This window comes from Barbus barbus, assembly GCF_936440315.1.
Source record: "Barbus barbus genome assembly, chromosome: 35".
Lineage (NCBI taxonomy): Eukaryota > Metazoa > Chordata > Actinopteri > Cypriniformes > Cyprinidae > Barbus > Barbus barbus.
This window is the reverse complement of record NC_136763.1, coordinates 16634646-16659414: the sequence shown is the minus strand read 5'-3', so window position 1 is coordinate 16659414 and position 24769 is coordinate 16634646. Positions and strand designations below refer to the sequence as shown.

Sequence of the window (24769 nt, the reverse complement as noted above, 5' to 3'; positions counted from 1 at the left end):
GACAGCAACTGTTTTCATAATTGATGATAATGAGAAACCATTATTGAGCACCAAATCTGCATTTTGCAACCTGGAATTAAAATGTATTAAAATAGGAAACATTTTAAATTGTAAAAATACTACTAATAATAATAATAAATCACAATATTACATTTTTACTGTACTGTTGTTCAAATGTAATAATACAGTTGTAACAATATGTAAATGGAATGAAATCCTTGAGAGTCAGATACCCAGGCCTAACAGGCAAACAACTAAAAAACTTAAAAGCAACATTTCTTTATACCATAATACAAAAATACTGTTTTTCTCTGTCCTAATTTGTTGTTGGATAATAAAAAGAGCCCAGCTCTGACTTGAGTGCTTGACCTGTGTGAGTCGTCGTGCTGCAGTGTTTTTCCATCTCTAGACATCAGCGTCTGCTCCTAACTGCACAGGAACAAGTCAGAGTGGAACAATGATCCGGCTCGAACTCCTGTCTAATGATGCCTGTCTGCTTGATGGTTGATAAGAGAGGGCCACTTCTTCTGTCTCAAGTTTCATGTGTGTTATTTCAACTTCAGCTGTCACCACAGCACTGACAGCTGAGTTCTTGTTAAATTCATCCACCTGCTCCTCATCACAATCCTTCATAATGATCTCCCACCACCATTAGAGTGATGCAACAAAGTAAAGAACCTGCCACAAAACCTTGCGTACCACCTGAACAGGCTGGAGAAGGCGGCAACTAGGTTCTCTCGATTCTCTTGAGTGTGTTCAAAATTTCACAAGATCACATTACAGAAAGTCACACAGTGCACAAGAAAATGAACACTGTATGCTAATTTGTTTTATTTAACTATCGTCTCATAAACAGTAAATGGATCCATAATTTGCAGTTTACTAAAGTACACTGAATGCAAAAGAAACCAAATTAAGAAAAACTAAATTGTTGTGCTCTTGTGCTGCAGCTAAAACATCCAGTTTGTAAGAACTCAAATGCTTTTAAAATATAGCATATTAAAGATTAGTTTCCTGAAGAAAATACTATTGGAAGGCTGCTAAGAAATACATATTAAGGTTTTAGGCTTTAAATATTTAGCATGCGTCAGACGTCTGTACAAGAATTAACAACATAGCACCACCTTTGCAGGGTAAAGGCTTAAATAAATGAGAGAAATATAAAAACATTAATTTAGTAGAAGACTAACATTCTGTCAATAAGACAAAGAGGGTTTAATTTGTTAAGTTAATTTAAATAAGACCAAGTCATTTTAAATTTAAATCTACAAAATCTAAAGTTAAAGAAAAAAGTCAGAAATTACAAAATATTTTTTTTTTTAAATAAAGTCTGTATGTTAAGTGGTTTGTGACTTAATTTCAATTGAGACAAAGTTTGAAAATATATATATTTTTTAAAAACAGGTTATAGGCTTTAGTTACGTCTCAGCCATCAACAATGATGTGCTACTTTCATTGCAGTTATTATCAGGGCAGGGACTTTTTCATTCCAGACTGCATTTGATTGGATGAAAATCTGCAGTGCAGGATGAGTCATCAATTATTTTGGTCTGTTTTTTCAAAAGGAAAAGACCTGCTAAAGTGATAAACACAAGCATATGGCATATGTACAAAGTTCACACAAACAAAAGTTCAGATTTGATTGGAAGAAAACAACCAAGAATTTGGAGAAAAATCAATACAGTGCTGCTTTGCAAACACTATAATAAATAGTTCAAAATAATTCAATTGAAAAGTTTCAGAAGAAAAGGGAGCTCTGACCCATTCAAATTCCAACTTTTATCAGATCTATCGGTCCACACAAATCCAGCTAGCACAGAACTGCAATTGTGCTTTCACAATTATCTCCGTCTCATACAGCCTCTAAAAAAAATCTATATTTAGCATCCCAGACTCCATCTGTAAGCATTTATCATACATTTTCATCATCTTCTCTCTTCTTATAGAAATCTCGTCTCCATTCTCTGCAGCAACATCTGGCAGCGAGAACATTCTGCTGCTGCAGGAAACGGCAAATCTGTTCACTGTGCCCTTGAGCGTGGCACATTAACCTTACCTCAAATCTCACCCACCTACATCAGACACAGTGAATGAAAACACGACGGGTGCATGGCGTGCAAATAGTATTAAACCTTTACAGCGTGCTTTTCTGTGAGAAAAAGAGGTGAAATTAAATGAAAATTAGATGTGACTTGATTCTGCATGGTGAAAATAATGAACTAGCACGAGAATGGTTGTTTTTCTCAGGGTTCCAGCTAGGTAATGATGGTAAGAACATTCCACACATCATCCATCTTTCCTGTATGACAGCATTGTGTGCTGAAATCCTGTCAGTCCTGATGCATTCTGGGAACTTATGCAGCGGTACAGCTTCATAGAATGATACCGCTGACTAGTCAAAATGTCAGCGACTTTGCTGAAGCTCATATTCACTCATATAACTTTAGCTGACTGACATGTTATTTCCAAAGTAGTTACCTCCAAAGCTTAGGTGATTTTTCATGTCTAGACGATCAAACGGAAGCCTAATAAGTTGTTAGTACACTACATAAACACCAACCGAACTCATTTAAGCACTGAAACTTTGTTTACAAAATCTTTGACGCGCTTTGCCTCAAATTTAACGTTTTGAGTTAATTCTACAGATGATCAACTGTCCGTTTCACAAGCACTAACAAGATACAGATTGGTTATACTCTGTTTGCTTGCATGGTAAACATCAATTTTGTGAGGGATTAATCCAAGAGAGATTGCACTGGCTCCAAAAAAGCATTTTTCAAGCTCACCAGAGGAGGCTGAAGTAATTAAGTGAGGAAAGTTTCCTCAGGGAAGCTGAGAGGCTTTCATTACCCTTTCTGATTCATTGTCCCAGCACAATATCAAACAGAGGAGAAGAAGAGAGAGCAAGAGAACAGCGCCTTCTGAGGTAGGCCGGCTGTGATTGAGCCAGAGCGAGTGTGTAAATCCGGGTGCGGAATCTGACCTCTGGCTGGCTCGCCGCTTTATTCCACTCTCTGGAACACTCCACAAGCTGTCAACATCCATGTCCACGTCAATCAACATCGCAGTCTTGTCCCCAATCTCTCTTCAGCTCCTTGTGAAGAGCAGAGCTACTGCTCAGATTTTACAGGCTCACATGGAAGGAGATGTTGGCAAGAAACTGGGTGGATGACGGACACCCGGTCTAAACAAAATCAGATAATTCAGTGTCCAGAAGTGCTATGGTAAACATTAAGGGTTATTTGGAAGTATAGGGAGTAGAGAAGGGTCACGATGGTTGACTAGTCATCCAACAACTGATTAGATGTAGATTTGTTTTCTTTTAATTTTGATATTTTAGGCGATAGCGCTAATTAGCATGCTAATTAAAACATTTAATTACTGTGCAAACTAACAGCTAAAGCACAGGATGCTAATTAAAACATGTTAAAAACAAAGAAAGAAAAGGGAAAAAAATGCAGTCAACTTCACTAATTAGCTAGTTAGTTGCTGATTGACAATCCAGATTTATTTATTTTTTTACTTTTTGAAAAAAAAAAAAAAACTATCTTATTAGTTCTATATGCTTAAATCATTATAGAGCTGGGTGATAAATTGATAACAAGAGCTCGATAAATGTTCGATATAATGTTTATGCGGCAAAAGCAGAACGAAAGAGCGCTGTTCATTTGAACCACACAGACTATTTATCCACTCGTGAAAATGTGAAACGTGAAATGTTTGTCATATTCTGACCATAAAGAGTAGTTTAAAACCAGAATGAACTGTCTGGTTTCTACAACTTTCATTTTGAAGCAAAAATCTGCCTTTAAACTTGAAAGAAATACAAATTTGACATTTACCGTGATAATTATCAATATCAGCCGATATGAAAAAAATATATAATTTCTTTTGGTCATATTGAGCAGCTGTAAATCAGTGGCTTTTACTATATATACATAAAAATCCCCAACTCAAATATTCCATGGAACCCCTAAAAATCTGCTGTGGTCCAATTTACTTAAAAAAAAAAATCCCAGACTAGCGTTCATTCCAGTTTTTTGTCAGAAAAAAAAAGCTGTTATCACACCTTTTAATTTCTCTTTTCACAGCAGTTACACGTGATATTTATAAAAGGTAAAAAACAAATGCCCATAAAAAGGTAAAAATGTATTTAAACTTATTTGAAAAGATTAATCTTTACATGACAATAGGCAACATCAGCTGGAATACTTCAAACCGGAGCTGTTTTTGTTTTATATGCTGCTAAGAAGACACCACAGAAGATGGGTCAAGTATAGTTCCATCATTGTTCAAAATAAAAAATTTGTAAAAATCAAGGAAATTTCTCTGGCATTTCTTTCTTTTTGCTGTATCGAAAACGTACGGAACCATAACACCACTGTATCATATCGAACTGAACAGTGAATTTTGTGAACCGTTACACCCCTACGCAGCAACAACGTCATTTTCTAAATACTTCAAAGAACATGATTTTACCTCAGCATCCAGAAAACCGAAAGAAGACACCTACAGTATAAAGTCAGTAAAGAAAGGGAACAAAAAGAAAAGCTGTATTTCTTCTTCTAAATTTGGTGCACAATGGACCATGGAATACCTCTAATAAAACATGCAATTTAGAGTCCACATCACCAAAATAATGGTGTTGCACCTTCTGCTTGTAGAACACTGGCAGCACTGTGAGGTCTGGAGGCATGAGGTATGATAATGTGCCATGTGTAATATCAACGCAGCCGAGCCGTCAACAAACCGAAATTACATTTTGATTTGTGAGCTCTATCAAACGCAGCTTGTATTCCCTTTGTGTGTATTTGTACAATCATTTGAAAGGCATTTCTAACAGCCACTGCACAAATCATTTCTCCAATTACTATTCTTTATGATCCATAAATGTGGAGCTTTTTTTTAGTTAATAAGCCTTTTTTTATTATTATTGGAAAATTGTGCAAAAAGCGGAAATGTATGTATGTGTGTATACCAATCTAGTCGTGTTGTTTTTGGACAGGTAACTTGCAAACACTGGACGCCATTAGCACTGAATCATTTTTTTAAATGGGGGGGGGGGGGACTACAATTCTCCTGTATCTCAGATCAGAGAAAGCAACAAAACCAGCCGACCAACAACTCTGTGCCAGAGATAGCCTATCAAAGTGAATGACAGACTGAGAAAAAATGTAATAATCATAAATGAGAAAAAGAAAACAGAATCAACATGCAACATTTTAACGATTTAACTATTATTAAAGGGGTCATAAACTGATAATCTAAAATTCTCTTGATCTTTTGACATATAAGAGGTCACTGTACAATAAAAACATCCTGTAAGTTTCAGAACTCAAAACTTTGCCGCTAGTCTAAAAACAGCTTAAATTGAAGTCAGTCTGCCAAAACGACAGCTTTTGGAATGTGCTACTCTATGATGTATAAGCACCACCTCTGCAGAAGATCAACGCCTTAATATCTCTGCCTATTTAGCCCCACCCACTGATTCATGCATGTAGTGTTTACGGGAGAGGTGAATGTGCTGGTCTATACAGAAACCAAATGATAAAGAATCTGGCTCTGAAGACAATAAGACAACAAGGCACTGTACAGTGCCAACCTGTGGAAAAAACGTATTTGCATTGCCTTCCTTCTGATCCCAACGTTAGGAAAGAGTGGATGAACTTTATTTTTAATGAAGATCCAGACCACGTCAGCAAGAACTCAATCCTTTGTTCACTTAAAGGGGTCATCGGATGCTAAATTCACTTTACAAGTTGTTTGAACATACAGTAAATGTGTTTTGGAAGTGTGTGTACACATCCATCCTATAATCATAAAAATCCACCCAGTGTTTTTTTTTTTAAATACCCATTTTAAAATCCCCTCTCTCAAATCAGGCTGTTTTGAGGTTCCTGTCAGGATGACATAGTTCTGTACTGGCCCCTCCCACGATAGTTGATTAACAAGACCGCCTTACCTTAGACCCGCCCTGAGTGAGCTGAGAGCTGTCCACCTCCGGTGCAGGGGAAGACAAGATGTCTCCGATTAAGCGATTGAAGTGTTTAGTTGTTGGATGTAATAATGAATATAGCAGTCGTCATTTACTCCTGACATCTGAGCCACTGAAGACGCAGAGGATTAACATTACTTTCATTTTGAAGGGAATGCACCGATCCCCGATCTACATAAATGCATCTTATATTCGCGCAAATCATTCGTGATCCAGCTTTATCTACAGAAGAAGTGAGTATAAGGGTTTTTATGAATCTTTGCAAATCGCCTTTCCTAATAATGTGCTACAAAGCCAGTTTCGCAGCTGAAGTTTAGTATGCTCCATAGATATATATATATATACAGTGCCCTCCAAAAGTATTGGAACAGTAAAGACACAATTTCTCTGTTGGCTGTGGAGTCAAGACATTTACAAATATGATTAAAAGATTAATGAGACAAAACTACAGAATGTCACATTTTATTAATGGGTGATTCAACACACAGATGTTTTACCAGCTAAGAAGTTCAACACTTTTAGAGTTTCATTCTCCTATCTGATGTGAGCATAAGTATTGGAACAGTTGCCTCACAGGTCTTTCTAAGTGATCAGCTGTGTCCTGTTGCATTAATTCTTCAGATATTAAAAGCAGGGAATGTGTCGCATCAGTTTTATCCATTACTTCTGCATTCTGAATCTTGCATTCGATGATGACACACAAACTAGGATGAAGATAAGGGAGCTGGCTTTGAGAGAAAAGCAAGCAATTTGGATGCTAAAAGAGAAGAGGAAGTCAATTAGAGCTACAGCAAAAACAAAGGTCAAGGAGAAATCAAGAGTTTGGAAACCACCAGTGAAACCAGCAACGACCCGATTAGCTGAGAAAACAACAGTAGTTGATGACAGACGAACCATAAAAGCTGTGAAAATGAACCCTAAAAGACGTGTCTGTAAAATAACCAACAACTTCCAGAAAGCTGGGCTGATGCTCTGACAATCTACTGTCCTCAGGAGACTTTGACACAGAATTACAGATGCTACACAGCAAGATGCAAACCTCTGACCAGCACAAAAAATAGAAAGGCAAGATTAGAGTTTGCAAAAAAGCATAAAGGTGAGCCAGAAGAGTTTTGCAACTTTGTTTATGGGCCAATGAGACAAAGATGAACCTGTATCAAAGTGATGGGAAAGCAAAACTGTGGAGAAAAAAAGGGAACTGCAAAAGATCCCAAGCATACAGCCTCATCTTTAAAGCATGGTGGAGGTGGTGTCATGGCATGGGCATGCATGGCTGCCTCTGGAACAGGCTCTTTCAACTTTACCGATGACTTAATTTATGATGACAGTAGCAGAATGAATTTGGAAGAGTACAAAACCATCTAGCCTACCAATATGCAAGAAAATGCCACCAGATTCATTGGGAAGTGCTTCATATTGCATCAGGACAATGACCCAAAACACCCTGCCAGTTCAGTCAAGGAATTTATAAGGGCAAAGAAAAGGAAAGTCTTGGATTGCCCAAGTCAATCTCCAGATTTAAATCTGATTGAACATGAATTTCACCAGCTGAAGAGGAGAGTAAAGGCAGAAACTCCACAAAACAAGCAACAATTGGAATTGGCTGCATTAAAGGCTGGGAAAAGTATTTCAAAGGATGAGACCAAGAGTCTGGTGATGTGTATGGGTCACAGACTCACTGCTGTGATTGTGCGCAAGGGATCTGCAACTAAACTAAACTAAACAAAAATGTTCAACTGTCCCGATACTTATGCTCACATCAATGAGTGGGATGAACTCTAAATGTGCTGTTCTTTTTATTTGGTAAAACATGAATGTGTTGAAACGGCTAATAATAAAATGTGACATTCTGTAGTTTTGTCTCATATTCATCTTTTAATCATATTTGCAAATGTCTTGACTCCACAGCCAACAGAGCAATTTTGTCTTTATTGTTCCAATACTTATGGAGGGCACTGTATATACCTAGATGCCAACATTATCGACTGTTTCTATGGGCCGCGATACATAACCCATCCGCCATTTTTGGAACGGTCTGCGAATTTGAGCGCATTGTGTGCATCTACAATAAGTTATACGCTTGTATATCTTTTAATATTAATTGATTATTACGGTGAATGTGAGATGGCGGACGCATCAACGTATCTGGAGTGGTCGAATAGGGAATCTACAGATATCGATGGTCTGCTCGTCACGCCACAGAAGAGAGGGGCAGAGTCAGCAGAGCTCACGAGCATCGTACGAGCAACATGAACTAGATCAGCGTGCTGAAAACAGAGCTGAATTTGACAGAGTAAAGAAGGTGTTTTTTACACTACCATTGAGAAATTTTAACCAAAGTATGTTGTAGACTTTTAATTAAGACCCTAAAGAATCATATCAACTTGTGTAAAATGGGCATCCAATGACCCCTTTAATTTTTACTGCAGATTCGTTTACAAACAAGGCACAATGCGATGCAGGATTTTTAAAAAGACTGAAACTAAAGACGATGCTGCACTGACTACATTGGATCTGACAGTAATGTTGCAACATAAGTGTGAGTAGGCAGATCGCTTGATATGTATGGAGTTATTTAAGCGTTTCTGACCTAAGTCCATCTATGAGGAATGTACTATCAAACACACACAACGTTAGACAATCATAGCAGTTGGCGTTTACATCCGAGTCTACAATTCACGACGCCTATTCAAACAAAGCGTTCTGATGAGGGTGTCAAAAACACACTGGAATAAACTCGTACGTAGGGGTGGGAGATATGAGCTAAAATTCATATCACAATATTTTCCACTGTCCAGACAATATCGATATTATATCACGATAAGATAAAAAAAAATTGGAATCACATTTTAGTAGACCTAAGTTAAATTAGAGGCAAAATATGTATTTTATATAACTAGAAAAAAACATGATTTCAAGACCTAAGGCAAAAATAGAATGGTCTGACTTTAGATGTGTGAAATTATGCTACATAAAGGCCCGGGTATACTTCACATTCCACATTCCGTTCAGTCTTGCGCACAGCCACGTTCACACAGCTTTCAAAGTATACTCAACCGCGGATGAGTGCGGACGGACAAGCTCGACACATGCACAGTACTTGACTTGCGCTGTCTCAACATTCACCTCGCATGCGCTGTTGGTCACGGTCACAACAAATTGCCTGCACGCGGGCGGGGTGTGTGGCTGTCCGCAAGCCCTGCTAATGACGAAAATGACGTAATGTGGAATTTTCTTCCTATATTTCGAGCATTGAGAACAGTGATCTTGCGCTGCCTGCTACAGTATTTTCTCTCTTTGTGTCCGTGTTCTGCATCTCTGTCCTGTATTAACAACCTTTTACAGACTTAGTATTATTACCACACAAATTACATTTTGGGAAATTATTGTAATCCAGTTTGTGTGCCGTTCCGAAAAGCCGATTGTGTGTTTGGAGCAAAAAATTATCCGGTTTTAATTTATGTCCAATCAAGCGGGGCATCTCTCTCTCTGATGACGCAGTAATGACCGCGAAAAAAAAAAAAATCTTTGTCTGTCCATCCTATTAAATTCATGAATATGTAACTGTATAGCAAAATCCATATCATGGCATAACATAATACCGGTAGTCACGTTAATATCGGTATAGCGCCCACCCCTGCTCGTACGATGAAACTTTATCATTTGTTTTCTCTGTGAAAATAGAAAATAGCCTGTTACTTCTAAATTATGATGTTTTTTTATGTAAAAATCTTGATAACATTATAAGTGGACCTCAGAGAACAGTACAAAAAAAAATATATTAAATAAAAAGAGGCAGTTCATGATCACTTTAAGGTTCAGCACAAACACGCATATAGTGCATTTAGAAAGTATTCAGACCCCCTTCACTTTTATACATTTTCTTATGTTGCAGCCTTATACTACAATTGTTTAAACTAATTTTTTCTCATTAATATACACTCCGTACCTCAATGACAAAGTGAAAAAAATTATTTTAGGAATGTCTGTAAATTTATTAAAAAGAAAAACTGAAGTGTCCAATTTACATAAGTATACTAAGTACTTAGTTGAAGCACCTAGGCAGCAATTACAGCCTCGAGTCTTTTTGGGTATGACTCAACAAGCTTTGTACACCTGGATTAAGGGAATTTCGATAGGGTTCAAATCAGGGCTCTGACTAGGCCACTCTAGGACATTCACAGAGTTGTCCCTAAGCCACTCCTGCGTTGCCTCGGTTGTGTGATTAGGGTCATTGTCATGTTGGAAGGTGAACCTTCGGCCCAGTCTGAGATTCTGAATGCTCTGGACTAGCCTTTTCATTAAGGCTCTCTCAATATTTTGGTGCATTGAGCTTTTCTTCTACTCTGACGAGTCCCTCAGTCCCTGCCGCTGAAAAACAGCACCACAGCATGAGGCTGCTACCAGCACACTTTACTTTTGGGATGGTACTCTGCAGGTGATGAGCAGAGCTGGTTTCCTTCCACCATGAGCTTTAGAATTGAGAATCTTGTTTCTAAGAATCTGAGGGTCCTTTAGGTGCTTTTTTGTAAATTCCAAGTGTTTTTTCATGTGTCTTCAGTTCACCAAGGAGAGGATTGAGTTTGGCAACACTGCCATAAAGCCCAGATCGGTGGAGTGTTGCAGTGATGTTTGTTCTTCTGTAGGCTTCTCCCATCTGCATATATGATCATAGAACTCAACTAGGGTGTCCACCAGTCTAGACAAGGCCCCTCTCCATCAATTGCTCAGTTTGGCTGAGCGACAAGCTCTTGGAAGAGTCCTGGAAGACCCTACATCCATTTGATATAGAAGCCACTGTGCTCTTAGGAACCTTCAGCGCAGCAGAAATTTGTTGCCTTCCTCAGATCTGTGCCTCAATACAATCTTGTCTCTTGAGCTCTGCTGGCAGTTCCTTTCACCTCATGGCTTGGTTTTCCCTCTGATATCCATTGTCAGCTGTGAGGCCTTTTATAGAGAGGTGGGTGCCTTTCCAAATCATGTCCAATTAATATAATTTACCACAAGTGGACTCCAATCATGGTGTAAAAACATCTCAGCAATGAGAAATGGGAGGCACCTGAGGTAAATTTCAAGTGTTGTTGCAAAGGGTCTGAATACTTATGCAAATATGTGATATTTCAGGATTTTCTTTTTAATAAGTTTACAGACATTTCTAAAATTCTGTTTTCACTTTGTTATTATGACGTACGGAGTGTAGATTAATGAGAAAAATTAATTTAAACAATTGTAGTATCAGGCTGCAACATAACAAAATTGAAAAAAGTGAAGGGGGTCTGAATACTTTCAGAATGCACTGCACATATTATACCTATATATTATTTACATTATATTTTTATTTTAAAGTAATTCACACATTTAAAAAAGTAATTTATAATTTATGAAGTTATTTATTTATTAATAAATATTTATTAGAACCATTTATTTATTTATTTCACAAAACAGTATAGAACAGATTTTCTATCATTTATATATAACAGTTTTTAATATGGCACATTTTCATCAAAATAAATATTGGATTTTGGTATCGACCAGAAATTGAATACTGGCGAATCCCTAAAATGTAAAATCTGCCAGAGTGTATGGAACTTTTTGGGCAAAATGAATATTTAAGCACAAAGAGAAATCTATTTAAAGGGATAGTTCATCCAAAAATTTTAATTCTGTCATTAATTACCCTCATGTCGTTCCAAATGAGTAAGACCTTCGTTCATTTTCGGAACACACATTAAGATATTTTTGATGAATTCTGAGAGCTCTCTGACCCTCCCATAGACAGCAAGGATCCTAACACGATCAAGGCTCAGAAAGGTAGCAAAGACATTGCTAAAACAATCCATGTGAGATCAGTGTTTCAACCGTAACTTTACGTAAACAACGTTTGCAATGCATGTACGCGAATACGCTGTTTACATTCAGATAAAACCGCAAACAACGTAAACAGCATATCCGCATACATACGTTTCTCATGTTGTTTACGTATGTGATACTCTCCAAAATGTATATGGGAGGGTCAGAGAGCTGTCGGAATGCATAAAAAATATCTTAATGTGTGTCCCGAAAATGAACGAAGGTCTCACAGGCTTGGAACGAGATGAGGGTGAGTAATTAATGACAGAATTTACTTTTTGGGTGAACTATCCCTTTAAATGCTTTTTTTCATTGTACCATAAACACACACAGAGTCATTATACCTCAAATATGGAGATACAGTATAGACTAGTCGGTTTCTAGTCAACACAAGCTGTGAGTGAGGAGGATTTCGGAACGAGGGAAGACTCGGCAGATGGCGCATATGTAGCAGAGTGGTGGGTCGGCGGAGAGACATATGGTGTGATGCCACTGATGAAGAGCCTGGAGAAGAGAAGTGTGAAAGCATCGATGCTCTGAGGCCCTCTGAGAGTCAAAGCTGCCGATCTCACCACAACTGGACACAACTAATGGCGATTAAAGAGTATTTTTTTTACATTCTAATATTTAATAATTTATAATTAATTTAATAATAAAAAGCAAATCCTATTTACTACTGTAAAAGTTGAGAGGAACATTTTATAACCTCATGTCTGCATGCAATGGTGTGCTGAGAGAAAAAGGGGCATAGGTGCAACAACCTTGAGCTTTCGTTTTATGATGTTAACTATTCCCCACTAAGATCAAAAGCAGTGGTCGTGATTAATAACGGCCTCAATCCAAATGATGTAAAAAGCTGTTATGAAAATATAATCAGCGGCGAGACCTCAGCGAAATGAATAGCTTATGTAATAGTAACTTGTGTCACCTTCATCAAATTTTCCTTTAAAGCTACGATCAAAACCTTTTCTCTTGTCGAGTCAAACTATATATGTAAAACCGCTCTGCATTATGCCATATACCTCTGCCTCTCTTCTAAGGGTTGTTGAATATCAGGATAATTCAGCATACCGCTGTAGGTTGACATATGAAAGTCGCTGCCTCTCTAATAAGGACACATGAGATTTGACTGCCATGCATAAGCCATTGCTGTTAACTTTGAATATTCATACCTCTGTGAAATGTATTAACACATCCCTCTCCTGTTAATTGTCAGTCTAACGCTCTCTGTCATTTAAAACAGGCCCTAATTTCTGAATTAATAAGAGAGAAAAGAATAGTGCAAGAAAAGAAAATGTTTGCCTGGTTTTTTTGAACAAAAGTCTGTCTACGAATAAATATTTCTCCATCTATGCTGCTTCTGCTTGGGCCTGAATAATGCCGACAGTGAGAAAACCATTCTGGAACATTCTAACAGACAAATCCATCAACATTTACCCAGCAGATGCATCTGTCAACAGGACCTGCGGCAAAAACAAAACAGGCCAATATGATTCAGCGTTCTCATTGGCTGAGAAATATCTGTTTGCGAGTACCAGGATGGAAAGGCAGCGAAAGTAATGATTAACATTTATTTTCCTTTCATGTCAGAAGATGGTGTTCTGGGAATAGGGGTTATACTGGAACCCGCGTCAGCCTGCATATTTATTTTTACCTATAAAAAGACCTCTCTCCGAGGTGGATTCACTTATGATTACAGGTGTTAAAATCCGCTCGTTTTCCAGCCAAAAATGAGGAACCTCTCCAATTCCCAAACCCTTCGATCTTGGGCAGATCTCTCCCTCTTAAATAGGACAAGAGCAGGGTCGAGATAGTTTGAGAGAGTCTTTCTATGGTTGAGCTACGCAACCATTCTCACTTTGATTTATTGCACCGTCTCATTTTGGTGGCAAAAAGTTCCCACCTTATCGTCCAATCAGAAGTCAGCGGTAGCATATTTTAGCTATGCTGTGTGACCCCACTCTCAGTCTCTCTATTTTCTCCTCCTATATCTTTCTGGCCCTCTTTCGCAATCACTTTATCTTTTGTCTTCTGTCTCATTGTTCCTTTGTGTGTGTGTGTGTGTGTTTTAGCAGCAAGCAGAGCTGCATAATCAAGTGGCGGTTGGTGACTGATGAAGGCAGCATCAGACTTGCCTCTTTGACAGTCAGATTACTTAACGGCACAGGGGGTTGTTTAAAATGGGCAGCCCCCTGCCTCTGTGCCAAACACAGGCCCAACCTTATGGACAGGTGTGGGATCATTAGCACCATGGCCTACAGTCAGTCAACAAACAAAGCAAGAACGTCAACAAATAAACTCACCACTCCCTTCTTAGTTTTAAGCCCAGTCACTTGTCACTTGAACTCGTCACTATAATTAATTCTTCCTACTATCTTTCAGAGAGAGGTTACTCAAAATTTGAAATTTTAATTATTATTTCCTCACTCTCATGTCGTTTGGAATCAGTAAGACTTCCTTTTCTATGTCGAACACGCAATTAGATGTTTAGCAGAGTGTTCAGGCTGCTCTTTTCAAATACAATGAACGTAAACGGTCAAGCATAATCATTAACAACCCAAATTTTAGCTTTTCTCACAAAAAGCTATCAGAAATCTTTGGGATACAGTGAATGAGTCATGTGGACTACTTTAATGATACTTTGTTGTGCTTGACAGCTCTTGGTCCCCATTTTAGTTTCATTTTATGGAAGAAAGCAGGGTTAACATTCTGGTAAAATAAAAGACAAATTACTAAAAAAATAAATAACATTGTTTCTTTAAAAGCATTGTTTGCTGTGTTTGAGGAGCAGTAAACCGCAGAGCTTGAATTGAGCTGTCAGCTGAATTGCCGCATGGGTAAGTGGGCCCAACTGTGGGGTGGCATCTCTGCACTGGGGAGAACAGCTCACTGCACTATCGCAGTCACAGAAATCCTTTACGTCTCGCTTGGTCGCCTTGTACATGTCGCCCGGGCCTGGGCCCTGCCCTATCCCAAAGCAGCCAGGCTGAAACACTCAATGTGCTGGACTGGAAATGCCATCTTGAAATATGTTCCAAATTGAGTCAGAAAAAAAGATGTCTCACCCTCAACATTTGACCTGAAACAGCACCTGGACTGCAGAATCAAACTCATATGAACAACAAACCCCATTTGAAAGTGAATATTTTGTCACATACAGTAAGGGTGGAAGAGCTCGAAATGGAACGCTAAAGCCTGTTCTGTAGAGTAAGATAAGAAGAAGATTATAGCTGTGAGCCTCTGGAAAGCATCCATAGTGTCTTACACATGAAACCGAGTGAGGTTTGAAAACCGGAACTAACAGACATTAGTCCACCTCTTGGATTTAGCCTGGTAAATTTGGATTTCGGAAATGCCACATATAAAAGGTGCTTGTCTCGGAAACAGAAGCTCACATGCTTGGAATTAAATAAAAAGGCATGAAAGAAAACAAGAATGAGCCTGCATGGATAAAACAGTGAGGGAGCAACAACCCATGAAAACATAAGAGAAGCAGAAGCAATAAGAGACGATCTTCAGTCCTGTTGACCCTTGAAGGCATGTCCACCAGAATAAAAGCAAAAACAATGCAATTTGTGTTCTTCGTTTTCATTGGCTAATTTTATCCCTCATGGCCCAGCTAGCTGCGTGGGAGGCCAAATCTCAGCATACAAGCACCAATCAAGTTAACAAATAAACATAACCTCATTAGCATGTTATCAATTAAGTGTTATGCATGTAATCACACTGTTGACTCTGAAAGCTATTAGAGAGACATCAAAAAAGCGGCACTGCGTTTGGACACTTAATAACAAGCAGATTAGAATGAGAAGGACACTTACTGAGTCTCTTGGCAGCCTCCAGGGCTTCAGAGGCAGTGTCAGCCACAAAGAAGCGTTGGACGGTCACGCCGCTGTCCTGCATCAGCTTCTTGCTCTGGTACTCCTGCAGGTTCAGCCATCTTCTGGGACTTACCCTCGCTAACTAAAAACACAAAAGACATAAACAATATGGTTTACGTAATAAAAGCTGTGAATAAAATATTTGATATGAACCTTTCTCATGCCTGCTCCAGTCTGGAGTCTGGCAGCAAATGTATGAAATGTTTTTTAAAAATATTGCATAATTGTGTACATTACATCTGATTTAATGTTCTTTTTATTAGGGGTGGGCGATATTCCGGTAGAAATTTGTCAACTGGTAGAGATTTTGGACTATCATCTCTATCATGGTTACATTTACATTTATTAATTTAGCTGACGCTTTTATCCAAAGCGACTTACAATTGCTATATATGTCAGAGGTCGCACGCCTCTGGAGCAACTAGGGGGTTAAGTGTCTTGCTCAGGGACACATTGGTGTCTCACAGTGGATTCAAACCCGGGTCTCTCACACCAAAGCATGTGTCTTATCCACTGCGCCATCAACACCCCTTACACGCTCACATGATGTTGCTGTGCTACGTGGTCACGAAAACTTATTGTCTGCACGCGTTTTAAGCATTGCAGTTTAAAAACAAGTGATTTTAAGCCATTGAAATGCTATCAGCAGCGAAAGAGAGCTCATTTCGCTATGTTCACACTGTCTGAGAGTTTCTGAGCACTGTTAGAGAGGCCCGTGCACATGAAGACGGTTATTTTTGCCACTTTATAGGCCTCGAACGGTTAAATACAAAATGTGCGTCTTTGCAAGTATCCTCATAAATACTGTAATTTAGGTCTTAAGTGAAAGCAAACAGCTAAGAAAGAAAACACATGTGTAACAGTATATTGGATCCGGCAGCTCTTAAAGTGGCAGCAGTCTAATATTCCTGCTGTCTGTCATTCATTCAAACAACAATAGAGAGAAAATCTCTCACTGCTCTTGACTAAATCACTTTTGTAACTTTAATAAGAAAAAATATATATTTAATTTACACATTGAAAAATGTTTTTATACATTTGATTACTTTATACAACGTATGTAGCATTTCTAATTTGTTCTACTGTATTTTTTGTCCTACTGCTTGTAATTAGTTTCTTATTCTTATTAAATTGATGAATTGTTTACTTGTCTTAAGTGAGCTTGAGTTATTTTTTTATTTTTTGGAATTACGTTGACAGTTTCGCTAATGTGACTGAGCCTTGAAACACAATACAATAAAATACTTTGACTAATCATAATTAGATGAACCTTTCGCCTACTTAATAAAATACATGATATGAAGCTTTTCCATGCCTGCTCCAATTTGAAGTCTGGTAGCAAAGCAGTGATAAAGAAAACCTGATAGCAAATGTCCAACAGAGAAATGTTTTTTTTTTAATTGTGTAGATTGTATTTGATTCCATATTTTTTTATTATATAGCATTATTTTTTCAATTTTGTTTGATTTTCCTTGTTTGCTTTTGGAACTAGCCAAAACCACAAAACCAGCCATAAGGGTAAATTTTTCGAAAATTCAGATTTATATATCATCTGAAAGCTGAATAAATAAGCTTTCCATTGATGTATGGTTTGTTTTATTAAATTAAGTTTTGATATATTTACAGTAGGAAATTTACAAAATATCTTCATGGAAAATTATCTTTACTTAATATCCTAATGATTTTTGGCATAAAAGAAAAATCAAAAAATTTTGACCCATGTATTTTTAGCTATTGCGACTTAAGACTGGTTTTGTGGTCCAGGGTCACATATGTAACAGTTCAGAAACTAGACCACATTTAATTTGCCACATTGACACATCTCTACTGTCACGTGGGATATGCCGTCATACGGTTCTGTCCTACCTACCATGAATAAACCATGAAGGTTTAATTTTTTCAGGCAGCTCTTTGAAGTCATTTCACAACAGACATCAACTGTAATAAAGCGTTTTAAAGACCATTGATGTCTTGCCTTGCATTCAGGCTATGATTTCAAATCGTTGCAGCTCGGCACTAAGTTAATATTCACACAAATTCATGATCACGTCCTTTGATGAGCATTGAATGTGATAGTTAACAACCCATAAGACACTCATTAAATAGACAATTTCCCATTATTCACCACTATAGAATGAAAGTGAAACAGGTTATCAGAGCAGCACAGTGCTAAATGAAGTTAAGCACCTTATTAAGTCATGCTTTTGAACAACTCTCTATGGCTTCTTCTAATTGAGCGTCTACGTGTCTCCATGGAGAATAATGAGTGCGGCCACAAAAGTTGGCAGGCTGTGGAAGAGCACTGTGGAAGTGTATACTCAGAAGTGCACACTACAGAAGTGCACATATTATGAGGTGCATTTGATGCGGAACTGAAGTACCCAGTATGGTGACAAACTATGAAATACATGTATACATAAAAAAGGGAATTCCACAAAACTCTTTACTCAGAAATGCACTCAATTACAGGTTACAAGATGTATACACTATGGAAGTAGCCTATGCACTCAAAATTCAATACTACAGAAGCACACAATTAGAAGTGTAGCTTATATTATGATGACATACTATAGGACTTATCTTAAATGCCTCACCTGAATTGAAATTGAAGACCCAAAAAGTTCACAGTACCAAAATATACACTCAAAAGTGCACACAGTTAGCAGTGTATTCTACAAACGTCCAGAGGAGGCGCTTGAGAGTCAAGTCAAGTCAAGTCACCTTTATTTATATAGCGCTTTAAACAATGTAAATTATGCCAAAGCAACTGCACAATATCAAAAAAGGAAAATAGTGTGTCAATAATGTAAAATGAAAAGATAAAAAAAAAAAGATTTTCAGTTAAAGGCATTTCATTATTGAATTCAGTGATGTCATCATCCAGCTCAGTTCAGTTTAAATAGTGTCTTTGCAATCAGGTCGACGATATCGCTGGAAATGAAATGTCCCCAAATAAGCAAGCCAGAGGCGACAGCGGCAAGGAACCAAAACTCCATCGGTGACAGAATGGAGAAAAAAACCTTGGGAGAAACCAGGCTGAGTCGGGGGGCCAGTTCTCCTCTGGCCAAACGAACCAGCAGTTCAATTCCAACTGCAGCAAAGTCAGATCGTAAGGGCTCAACTGGTTCCAGTGGTCTTTCCCGATGGCTGTCTAAGTGGCGGGGTCCTCACTGGGGATCTGTCTCTGGCGCTCATCTCGGTGTCCTGTCATACTTCCTGCTTCTAGTAAGGACTCTAGCTGCTGCATTTTGGACCAACTGTAATTTGTTGATCAAGCGTGCAGAACAACCACCCAATAAAGCATTACAATAGTCTAACCTTGAGGTCATAAACGCATGAATTAGTATTTCTGCATTTGATGTTGAGAGCGTAGGTCGCAATTTAGATATGTTTTTGAGATGGAAAAACACAGTTTTACAGATGCTAGAAACATGGCTTTCAAATGAAAGATTGCTATAAAACAGCACACCTAGGTTCCTAACTGATGAAGAAGAATTGACAGAGCAGCCGTCGAGTGTTAGATAGTGTTCTAGGTTATTATATGTGGGGTTTTTAGGTCTGATAATTAACACCTCTGTTTTTTTTCAGAATTTAGCAGTAAGAAGTTACTCGTCATCCAGTTTTTTATATCGACTATGCATTCCGTTAGTTTCTCAATTTGGTGTGTTTCACTGGGCCGCAAAGAAATATAGAGCTGAGTATCATCAGCATAACAGTGAATACTAAGACCATGTCTCCTGATAATATCTCCCAAGGGTAACATGTAAAGCGTGAAAAGTAACGGCCCTAGTACTGAGCCTTGAGGTACTCCGTACTGCACTTGTGATCGATATGATACCTCTTCATTCACTGCTACAAACTGATGGCGTTCAGATAAGTACGATTTGAACCATGCTAATGCACTTCCACTAATGCCAACAAAGTGTTCTAATCTATTTAAAAGAATGTTGTGGTTGATAGTGTCGAACGCAGCGCTAAGATCCAGCAGAACTAATAAAGAGATACAACCACAATCAGATGATAGAAGCAGGTCATTTGTAACTCTAATGAGAGCAGTCTCAGTACTATGATACGGTCTGAATCCTGACTGGAATTCCTCACAAATACTATTTTTCTCTAAGAAGGAATATAATTGCGAGGATACTACCTTTTCTAGTATCTTTGACAGAAAAGGGAGATTTGAGATCAGTCTGTAATTAACTAAATCTTTGGGGTCAAGTTGTGTTTTTTTTTAATGAGAGGCTTAATAACAGCCAATTTGAAGGTTTTGGGGACATATTCTAATGACAGTGATGAATTAATAATAGCCAAAAGAGGATCTATGACTTCTGGAAGCAGCTCTTTTAGTAGTTTAGATGGAATAGGGTCTAACATACATGTTGTTGGTTTAGATGATTTAACAAATTTATACAATTCTTCCTCTCCTATAGTAGAGAATGAGTGAAATTGTTCCTTAATTGATCTATAGTGCATATGTATGATGCAATATTGTAGCTGACGGCTGCATGGTTACAATTTTATCTCTGATAGAATCGATATTGGAAGTAAAGTAGTTCATAAAGTCATTACTGCTGTGCTTTTGGGAAATGCCAACACCTGATGATGCTTTATTTTTCGTTAATTTAGTGACTGTATTGAATAAACACCGGGGGTTATGTTTGTTTTATTCTAGAAGAGACGAAAAGTAATCAGATCTAGCAGTTTTTAATGCTTTTCTGTAGGATAGGGTATTTTCCCGCCAGGCTATACGAAATACCTCTAGTTTTGTTTTCCTCCATCTGCGCTCCATTTTCCAGGCTGCTCTCTTTAAGGTGCGAGCGTGCTTATTATACCACGGAGTCAGACTGTTTCTTTGATCTTCCTTAAGCGTAAAGGAGCAACTGTATCTAAAGTGCTAGAAAAGAGAGAGTCCATAGTTTTTGTTACATCAAGTTTTTCTGCACTGTTGGATATGCTGAGGAATTGAGATAAATCAGGACGATTACTTACAAAGCAGTCTTTTGTGGTAGAGGTGATGGTTCTACCATACTTGTAACAAGGAGTAGAATTTACAGTTTTAGCTATATGGAGTTTACACAAGACTAGATAATGATCTGAGATATAATCGCTTTGCTGCAGAATTTCAACACCACTAACATCAATTCCATGTGACAGTATTAAATCTAGAGTATAATTTCGACAAGGAGTAGGTCCGGAAACGTGTTGTCTAACCCCAATAGAGTTCAGAATGTCTATGAATGCTGATCCTAATGCATCTTTTTCATATCGACATGGATATTACTGCTCTTCTCCCTCTACACGAATGACTGCACATCAAAGGACCCCTCTGTCAAGCTCCTGAAGTTTGCAGACGACACTACAGTCATAGGCCTCATCAAGGACGGTGACGAGTCTGCTTACAGACAGGAAGTTGAGCAGCTGGCTGTCTGGTGCAGTCTTAACAACCTGGAGCTGAACACGCTCAAAACTGTGGAGATGATAGTGGACTTCAGGAGAAACCCCCCTGCTCTCCCCCCACTCACCATCATGAACAGCACTGTGACTTCAGTAGAGTCATTCAGATTCCTGGGCACCACCATCTCTCAGGACCTGAAGTGGGACAATCACATTGACTCTATTGCGAAAAAGGCCCAGCAGAGGCTGTATTTCCTCCACCAGCTAAGGAAGTTCAACCTGCCTCAGGAGCTGCTGAAACAGTTCTACTCTGCAATCATCGAGTCGGTCCTATGCTCTTCTATAACTGTTTGGTTTGGTTCAGCTACCAAAACAGACATCAGAAGACTACAACGGACAGTTAGGACTGCTGAGAGGATTATCGGTGCCCCTCTGCCCAGCCTCCAAGAACTTTACACCTCCAGAGTGAGGAAAAGGGCTAAGAAAGTCACTCTGGACCCCTCACACCCAGCCCATTCTCTCTTTGTACTGTTGCCCTCTGGCCGGCGCTACAGATCACTGAGCACCAGAACAGCCAGACACAAGAACAGTTTTTTCCCCCCAGGCCGTATCCCACCTGAACAACACATAACACACCCCGGTACTGTACATCTGTAAATAACCCATCAAACCTTCATCTGTACATAGGACACATGCACATTCACAGTTCTGTCTATGGTCATGTCTCTTTTCTGTATATTTTTATTTTTATTACTATTGTTATTCTTAATTATTGTATATTCTCTTCATTAGTGTTCTTTATCACCTTAATTATATGTTGTCTGCACTATGTTTGTACTTTCTGTACTGGAAGCTCATAACACCAAGACAAATTCCTTGTGTGTGCAAACACACTTGGCAATAAAGCTCTTTCTGATTCTGATTCTGATATTAAAATCGCCAACAATTAAGACTTTATCTGCAGCCAGTACTAACTCAGATAGAAAATCAGCAAATTCTTTAATAAAGTCTGTGTGGTGCCCTGGTGGCCTGTATACAGTAGCCAGTACAAACATCACAGGGGATTTATCACTAACATGTGTTTCTCTAGATAATGTTATACGCAGCACCATAACTTCAAACGAGTTATACTTAAAGCCTGCCCTCCGAGAAATACTGAGAGCGCACTTTTGAGTCTACAATGACAATTTGGACACTCCATTGTCTCGTGGATTTCACGAATGTGTATGAGCGAAGAGCACAAGACATCAAGTCCACATAAAGTATGCCATTTGGAACAGAACCAGAGCCAGAAACCGAAAGTACAACAAAGAAAAGTTTGTATGTCTCCAATCCTCTCACTAACTTAATAATTTGCTCTTTGATAAGAGTCAGATGATCCACTACTCTCATTCTCGGCAATGTTCTTCTCAACGCCTGCATTTCATCATTTCACTACTATACATCACAGTGTGCTTTGACTGTGCTTGGCTACAGAGAACTAAATAAACTATGATTCATCATATAATTGAATTTGGTGCTCGCTACACATTTTTCATAAGAGAAAACAGATCACGAAAGGATTCGGTTGGTAAATTTAGCCAAAACATTAATATTGCATTAACAACTTCCTGACATTGTATGCATTGTACAATAAATGTTCACTTTCTCACTTAGCTCAGAATATAACATCTGTAATAGACTTCAGGTTATCAGGATAATGTGGAACCAATTTCCAACCAATCACTTCTGTCTAGAAATGTGTACACTCAGAATTGCCTAGCTTGAAAAAGTACAGTCCATGTAGCATTTGCTCACTAAAGTCCATGAAGTCCACAGGTGACACTTGAGAGAACACTTTTGAGTCTAAAATGAATTTGGACACTCCATCGTCTTGTGGATTTAACAAATGTGTGTGAGCAAACAAGAAGTCAAGTCCACATGAAGTGTGCCATTTGGAACAGAACCAGAGATCAGAAGCAGCATCACTTTTGTATGATGCTTTTTATGTATATTGTTTATGTTGCTCTACATGACAAATATAGTTTGGAATTTGAACATTGCCAGGATCAATGGTACAGAAACTTTGAGACCATATATCACTCCTCCTCCTACTGAACAAGTAAAATGCAAACTAACTATCTATCTATCTATCTATCTATCTATCTATCTATCTATCTATCTATCTATTTTCTATAAACATATACACACGCATAATATTTAAATTATATATAATATATTATAAATAATGATGTATATACATGTTATATGAAAATATAATACAGTTATACATAATTATTGCATATACATATTTTGTATACAAGTTGGCATACACATTGTTCCATATTTTTATTTAACTTAACAATTTACATTTTATATTAACTAATAAATAACTATCATTTAATTTAAATATTTAATCACTGACCATCTATTGTTGATCTTGGTTGACATACTTTATTATATCAGACATATTACATATAATTTAAACATTACTATTAATAATGAAAAACAATTATTACATTTATTATTTTAAACAATGGTCTAGTGTACTTCAGTATGCTTAGGTGCAATATATAAATATATAATGTATCAACAATCACCATAGCACCTACGAGTACACAATACCATTGTCAGCTATTAAATATGGCTTTTTCCACAGAAAGGTATTATTTTCATGGTTAGCATCTGCTCTGAGGGTCATTCCTAATGGCCGTGGTGTAGCATTCGATGTATATTTTTACCTCTGTATGGGGGTGGATACTGTCATATTTAAAACTGGGAACAGCTCCCTGTTGTACAAGCTAGCTAAAGTTAACATTAGCTACTTAAGGTACTTATGAAAGGTTCAACGGAAGGACACATCAAACTAAGCATACCATGTGTTTTAGTACTTATTTTTTTGCCACATTTATGACAAAACACAAAGTTGCCGATAACCTTAAAATAGCATATACAACATGTGTACATGGACAGACTGCAGAGCAACATTTACCTTCAGTCAGTCACACAGCTGAAGGTTTTATTTAGATTTCACAGATGAGGGTTTATTTTCTGACTGTCTTGGGCACAATGGGCTTATGGTTCACAGCTTTTTATTAATTCATATGGGAAATAAGTGCCGTTTTCTTAACAGAGTATGCTTCATTGCATCATCAATAAACAAAGTGTGCTTTACATTAATAAAGTTCCCAAAGCAAATATTAATAAAGAGATATGCGAGATGAAGTGCGAGACAATCCTAGAAGGGTGGATTGTTCTTTTAGGTGAAAAGGAAAACATGTGAAGGGAAACACAAATAACTTGTGGTGAACAAAAGTAAATTGAACTATGCTTTCAATTAAAAAGTGTTTGTCAATTGATTCAAAAGCATGTAACTTTTTAGCGCTATGCTAAGCTAATAAACCAAGCTGTTTCTCGTGCGTGTTCTGCGTTCGCAAATCAGTCTGAATGAACAATATAATGCTGTTAGTGGGAAGATTAATTTAATAAAGTAAGTAAACAACTCACACACTTAAATATAACCACTTTGTTATGTCAAAAAATGACTTGAATGTCTGTTCAAAACATGTCTGTGGGAGTTTTTAGTGAGTAATCAGCTTGGTGAAATTTAAAGGAAATCTCCATGTCTGTGACCACTATTTACCAAACTTTGATGACTGATGAGCTGAAA

At 37.9% G+C, this 24769-nt stretch overlaps 1 protein-coding gene across 1 annotated transcript in view; it reads right to left on the bottom strand.

The window, feature by feature from the left end:
• The window catches only part of LOC306855419 (succinate--CoA ligase [GDP-forming] subunit beta, mitochondrial), a 116597-nt gene that overhangs the window by 75962 nt on the left and 15866 nt on the right, over positions 1-24769 (bottom strand). The window contains exon 2 of the mRNA XM_079394129.1: positions 15667-15808. Coding sequence (XP_079250255.1) covers positions 15667-15808 — 142 coding nt within the window. The remainder of the gene's footprint in view (positions 1-15666; positions 15809-24769) is intronic.